Here is a 6964-nt window from a genome sequence, read left to right on the forward strand (position 1 = left end):
TAATTTTTATGGACAGGATTTCTAGGTGCAGCCAAGTGGCGGAGGGCTTTCACTTCGGTGGCCTCAGAATCTCGTCTCTGCTTTTCGTGGATGATGTGGTTCTGTTGGCTTCATCGGGTGATGGCCTCCAGCTCGCACTGGAACGGTTCGCAGCCGAGTGTGAAGCAGCGAGAATGAGGATCAGCACCTCCAAATCTGAGGCCATGGTTCTCAACCGGAAAAGGGTGGATTGCCCACTCCGGGTCAGGGATGAGTTCAAGTATCTCGAGGTCTTGTTCGCCAGTGATGAGAGATGCGGACGCGGCACCAGTCTGTCTTGGTGAAGAGAGAGCTGAGTGTAAAAGCAAAGCTCTCAATTTACCTGTCGATCTACGTCCCTACCCTCACCTATGGCCACGAGCTGTGGGTAGTGACTGAAAGAACGAGATTGTGGATACAAGCGGCAGAAATGAGCTGGTCTCTCCCTTAGAGATAGGACACTTTACATCTTAAATTCTAGTGTGTTGTTTGTCCTTCTTTCTGGTCTCAATTAGGGCTGCACCTCCATGAGCCTGATTCTGCCGGAGGTTTCTTCCTGTCAAAAGGGAGTTTTTTCTTCCCACTGTGGCCGAAGTGCTTGCTCATAGGGAATCAAGATTGTTGGTGGTTTTCTGTTTTGTTTGTATTATTGTCTTTCCCTTAAAATATTGCTTTATATTTTAAGGGTAAAGAGTGTGACTGTTGTTATGAGTTACACTGAATGAAATGTAATACTTGGATCAAATTGCTAAGATATGCTATTTTCTGAAACTGAAAATTAATTGTAGCAACAAAAAAAAGACAACTTATTTCTCAGAATATACCGGTAATGCCATTTTATTTTTCTTGTGGTGGAAAAAGGTATTTTTAGGGTAGTGCTGCTGCATCACCCAGCTCTAGATTGGAAGCTATTATCCTTTAAGCAAACATGAAGTGTGAAGCACTTATTAGAAGATGTATGCTAGACACATTTTGTGAAATAGCTCCTTTATTTGATTGTGCTACCAGATGTCATTTTAGCTCCCCACAATCTGGCTGCCTTCCTGTTTGAGTGCGCTGTAATGGTCCCTGGGCAGCTCACCGCTTCCTGAACTCGGTGAGCGGAAGCTTTCTGCATCAATTTCACTTTGAAGATGCCATATCAGTCGCGTAACTCGACTAGCAAGGGAAACTTGAAAGGTTATTGTTTCCTGTTGTCTGCTAAATGACTTTATCCTAGACTTCTCCAGCGGTTTCATCATGCACTGACGTCAACCGGCACACACAGAGATGGACAGATTTAGTTTCTGCTTTTGGGTTGTTTCCAGGTCTTTTTCTTTTCTTTTCCTCCTCTTTCTTCCTTCCACTATTGCCACAGATGATCAAAACATTGAAAAACACGAGAAAAACTCCTGCTTCCTCTGTGACACAAGTAACGATGTTCAAATGAGGTGCATTCACCTTTAGCTATATATTCATTTTATTTTATATATAGCTCTGGTTCCGCTGCACCTGCTACTGCTTTGTTCTCACTTCTACAAAAGCAGATGTCAGAACACAAAGCTGCAGAAATGGCTTGCACCTGCTTTTTAAAATGCTGTCAGGAATGTCTCGGTCAGGTGTCGGGTCAGACGTAGGTTATTTCAGGACAGTTGTGTTCGGAGGAATGAGGGCTATGTGACCACAAGGTGCCATGTCAGGCTTCCACCTGTTGTAATTGGATTAGTTGTTCTCTGTGGGTCATAGTTTGGCCGTGCAGCTCTTCCATCCCCTTCCATCTTCTTTAGGTTTTATTAGCATGCAACCAGTAGCTCCGTTACTGAAGTGTGCCTTGGTGCTGGGGTTTCTGTTGTTTTAGGTCCTCTTTAAAGAAGTTCTTTTGAGAAGCACAAAGGCTTTGATCCCCTTTGTGCTCCGCGGACCCACCAAGCTTTGCTCTCTCACATTTCTTCTCCTTACTGTGGCCCATTGGCCTGAAGGGTGAAATCCCTGGATTGTGATAATCCCAAGCAGGCGTACATCAAACAGTGGATGAAAAGCTGTGGATCTGTGTGTGCCCCTGGGCTGGGATTGTAGGCTTCAATATCATTCACTTTGTTATAGAAACTTGGCTGTTGGGTTTTTTTTTTGTTTTTTTTAAAGGATGTGGTAATTGATAGGAGCAATGCACAGTACATCAGTTGGCTAGAAAAGAAAATCTCATCTTTCTCATTTCTGGGATTTCAGCAACATATTAAACTTTTAGTTGTTCAAAAAAAACAACATAAAACATGCTTTAAAAGCCAGGAATCTTATCCCCTAATTAAAAACCATACCCTTTTATTGTTTTTGTTATTGAAAGATCTGAGCAACTATTGGATGGATTACAATGACCTAATAATGGTAATTGATGCTAATGACTTTAGTGATCCCCATACTTTTCACACATTGTGTTTTTTCTGGCTCTGAGTCACGTTTTTGGGGGCTACTTCAGACGTAAGCATGACTGTTTTGTGGTACCTTATTTGACAGAAATTGACGCATTTTCTTGATGATAAAAAGAAAAGTCTATTACACTTGAGTACATGAAACCCCACTCAACAAAAGTGGTTTAAAAAAATAAAACTTTATTGCAGCGCTGGTAATTTTCCTTTAGCTCCAGAGAAAACCTCTTTGAGATGTGCCAAAAATTCTTCTGATTTAACACCACAGAAGTTGTGCTTTCTGTGAAATGTCTTGACTGCCGTTGGTTGGATTTCCACGAATTTTAGTGCAGATATGCATGTTCCCTTTTAGGTTTGGCCTATAATACATTTGATTACAATATCAGAGCAAGGAAAGAAAGTAGTTTGTGTACTTCAGTGCTAATTAGCAGATCCAGCTGCTGAAACTCGCTGAGCAGGAGTGGAAAAGTACTTAAAAGGGTCTTTGTTTCAAAACGCCAAAAGAAAGAGCCAGAAAAATCTCGGCCACCTGCCCTGAGTTGTTGATACTGATCACCAGTCGCCATATCAGCTGGATTTCAGTTGTTTTGCATTTATTCCAGGTCCGAGAGAGAGTCATCCGATCCCAGTTCGCCTGCACTTACAATGACGAAGAGCTCCCTCTCAACCGTGTGCTGGACTTCCCGAGCACTAGCCAGGTTCCCACTTGCGTGCACCCACCCAAAGCTAAAACCACCACATCTGTGAATGATGGGTGCAGCTCTGATGTGGAAGACTCAACAAAAGGTAAAAGTTTATGTTATTTTTCTTTACAAGCTACACCCCCTACCCCACCACCATCTTTTATTTTTTTGTACTCAGCAACATGTCAAATGTCAGAACAAGACGTGCTGCATTTTATCTGCTGGAACAGACTTCTGTTTCCTCTGACGGCACACAGCTGGACCGAGGCCCAGGCTCACCTTCTCAGCTCCGGCCTTGGAGCCTTCTCAGTCCCAGTTGTGGGACTGGTACTTACAACTTGCTGTTAAATTAATTCCCATTCTATAAAACCTCCTCACCCCCACATCTGTCGTAAAAAAACAAAACACACACACACACAGTCTTGTACAGACTTTTTGCCCATTTCCCCCTTCTGCTTTTTGTTCCGTGGGAATTCAGGCTCTGCTCCATCAGGTTAACATGACAAATGTTGAAACTCAGGTTCAGAGAATAAACACACAGCCTGCTTCAACTAGCAGCTAACGTAAGCAATTTCGTCACAACATTTTTCCCTTTCCCCCCTACCAACTTGTCACACTTACTTTTGCTTTTTAATTATTTATTTCATTTTTGTTTTTCTTTTACATTTGCAGCCAAGTCCTCTGAATGTACAAATAAGGCACGGGGTGAGATACAGCGGGGGGCTGCTCTCGAGCAAAGAAGTGGAAATGCCCCAAAACAAGGTGCAAGCCTGGTTAATGGAAAGGGAACTGGCTTTCAGATGCAAAGCAGGGGTAACAAGAGAAAGCAGCTGGACCAACACGGTGGATCTGAAAATGAGCCTCCGGAGAAGAAACAGCCAACTCGCACATCAGTCAAAATGCCTGGCAAAAATGGCAGCAAGGCCTTGAGTAAGAAGAAGCTCATAGCTGGACAAGGGAAGCTGACCAGTTTCTTCAGAGTCTAACCAGTGTTTGCACTAACGATGACACAATAAGGACTTTTCTATCAGATATTTATATGAAGCAGCTGAAGCTTGTGTACTACGAGTATACTCCAGCTTGGGCTGCCATTTAGAATCATTTGTCATCTTGTTTAACCTAGAGTATTTTATATATATACACACACAGTAAAATATCACGTGATCTTTAGTGACTTAGTGATTGTGGTTAAGAGTTTAATATTTTTATGCTAAGCTACACTGAGGCTTCGTATGAAATGTGCACCACAGTGTTATTTAACTCTTTCTGAAAATGTCACTAAAATGTCCAACATTGTTAGGCGAAAAGCAAGCTGGTCATTGCACTTTATCACTAATCAATTTTAAAATGAGTCTAATAACGCCTTCTTGGAAATAAAATGTATATCGTCACTGCTAGTATGTAAATTTTACCTTTTCAATTATTTTCAAGATTCTACCATTTACATCCACTCTTTAAACACACAGCTTGCAATTGTTAATAAACGTTTATTTTGTTTTCCATGTTTGTCTGCTTTATTTCCTACAAGTAAATTAATCTTCTTATACCATACAGGAGGAAACATTCATTGACGTCGCTCATGCTTCCCAGCAGGGCCGGTACACTCTTCCAATCATACATCGCAGCACTAGGTTAGAAAAGGAAACCACATAGAGCAGTTGAGTTTATATGGCTTTTTTTTTTTTTTTAAAGTTTATTTTCCAAGAAATGCTGGTTTTCCATATGCTTACAGTCAAGGTCGGTATCTCTGCGATCTATCTTCACGCTGTACTCGGCAGGAGTGTGGCTCAGGCTTCGATCTGCGAGGAGAGGAAGGCTCCGAGTGAAGGCCGGGTTCAGCCCTCGAACACTGTGCCCTTTCAGCCTTGCATCCTGAAAAACAACATATTGATCAGTGATTACATGTGACACCCGGAGCCCACACACACACATTCCCTTACTGTAGGATGTGAACTCTGGATGGTCAGGTTGCAGGAACAGCTTTTAAAGATTATCCTTTTTACTTGTAGTACAGGTGTTGGATCTGCTTTTACCAGCTGATCCAAGCCACAAGAACCCCAAATGGAAGAAATGTGTTCCCTCATTTTTTACTATATCACAGTGGCCCGTTTTCTTCCACAGCTCCGGTTCGCCCAGATGTCTTTGTCTCCATCATGGCTGCCTGTGTCCCATTACCACAGAGATAACCACCCTGTTCATAACACACAAGACGCAGTCTGCAGATAAACCTTTTACACATCGCAGCTAAACATTTGGGGGAAACACTGATATATCGTCATTCTTCCCACTGAGAGTCCAATAAATCTTTATAGGCTTGTGATCATTTGACCTTTTCGCTTAATAGTATTTCCCAGTTTTCCAGCGTTACCGTAAAATATTTTTATAGATTTATGTGAAGTATTGACTTAACAGTAGAAGCGAGGACGGTGGCCAATTGAAAGGGGTCAAGTATTCAGTCACAGGATGGAGATAATGTGCTCTTTGTTGTTGAACTATGGTTAGCTGAGGTTGTTATGAAAAAAAATCTAATACAATGAAGATTTATGAGGCATGACCGTCACTGGCAGAACAGTGTTAGGCTGAATGACAGTGGATAGTTTGCTGTTAAGTTAATTTGATCCAAAAAAAGAATCAAAATCGCTGGTTATAATTTTCTTTAAGCACTAATTATAGTGCTTACCCCAGGGGTGTCAAACATAAGGCCTGGGCACCAGAATATATCCAGCCCACTGTGAATGAATGAAAATGTTATATTTTCTAATTACAGGACAGTCTGTGCAATGAACTTCCATAACTTTTTTTTTGTCATTTTACACATTTAGCACATAGTTTCACAGGTCCACTCTACTTTATATCAAAGTGGGCTCGGTATGTGGCCCACAATGTCAAGTGAGCTTGACATCCCTGTTCAGGAGAGTGTAAGACTATGTTTAGGTGGGGATTCGAAGCAGGGTTGGTCTTTGGTTAAATAGCCTTTTAGTATTGTGAAAAGTGGACCTTTAATTGTTTTTTTCCATATTTTCTGTGGGTGTTTGTAAAAAAATAAAATAAAAATGAGGGGCAGCAATCAAAAGAAAGCTAGCTAAACAGTTGGGGAAAAGGGCTGCAATGGATGTACGTAGTATGTACATGGGTATTTTGGCCTTTTGTCAACGAAAATTTAGATTTTTTTCTTGCAACATCAATGGTGTGGAACTTTACCTCCTTTTCTAATGTCAGACAGTGTAGTGCATTGTTATTTATTGACTTTTGACTGGCCAACTTTTCTTCTCGGTTAGGGTTATATGCCTACCTCTTGCTTTTCCATATTCTTGACAGACCGTGAGGTAATATTTTTCATTTTCATTTCAAAGGAGCTATTCCCTTGTGTGGATATAGCCTCACGTGTGCAGCTTTTTAAGCAGTATTTTGAACTGTGAGCAACTCTAGTCAACTTCAAGAATAAAAATGAACTATACCTAATAATAATAATAATAATACATTATATTTGAGGGCGCCTTTCTAATACCCAAGGTCACCTTACAAAGAGAAGAAAATATCAATTCATTATTTCCAAACCAAAAATCAGCATATATCAGTCTCTTGTCCATAGATTCACTCAGAAATACTGTCTCAGATGAACATAAAACAACACTGATTTTGCAATATTAGTAATTACATTCCAGGAAGAGTGTGTTTTTGTTACAAGCTCCTTTGTTTTGTGGGGACTTTTGGGAAAATTAGAATCCTTTATGGGAACAGTGTAGAAGCAGGGGTGTCAAACTTAAGAAGTGGCCTGGCAACTCTAATCTGGCCCACTGGACAACTGGAAAAAGTGAATGAGGGCATAGGAAGACTATTAATTGTCTACATATATATATA

General features: G+C 41.0%; 2 protein-coding genes across 2 annotated transcripts in view; one reads left to right on the forward strand and one right to left on the reverse strand.

Annotated features, from left to right (window-relative positions):
* parpbp (PARP1 binding protein) overlaps positions 1-4605 on the forward strand; it is a 19244-nt gene extending 14639 nt beyond the window's left edge. Inside the window, exons 10-11 of the mRNA XM_005747260.1 lie at positions 3023-3206; positions 3776-4605. Coding sequence (XP_005747317.1) covers positions 3023-3206; positions 3776-4089 — 498 coding nt within the window. The 3' untranslated portion in view covers positions 4090-4605. The remainder of the gene's footprint in view (positions 1-3022; positions 3207-3775) is intronic.
* pmch (pro-melanin-concentrating hormone) overlaps positions 4571-6964 on the reverse strand; it is a 3713-nt gene continuing 1319 nt past the window's right edge. The window contains exons 2-3 of the mRNA XM_005747259.1: positions 4834-4975; positions 4571-4730 (exon numbers count right to left, since the gene is read on the reverse strand). Coding sequence (XP_005747316.1) covers positions 4681-4730; positions 4834-4975 — 192 coding nt within the window. The 3' untranslated portion in view covers positions 4571-4680. The remainder of the gene's footprint in view (positions 4731-4833; positions 4976-6964) is intronic.

The sequence above is a fragment of the Pundamilia nyererei genome, unplaced genomic scaffold (assembly GCF_000239375.1).
Source record: "Pundamilia nyererei isolate P.nyererei 1_Seehausen unplaced genomic scaffold, PunNye1.0 scaffold00192, whole genome shotgun sequence".
Lineage (NCBI taxonomy): Eukaryota > Metazoa > Chordata > Actinopteri > Cichliformes > Cichlidae > Pundamilia > Pundamilia nyererei.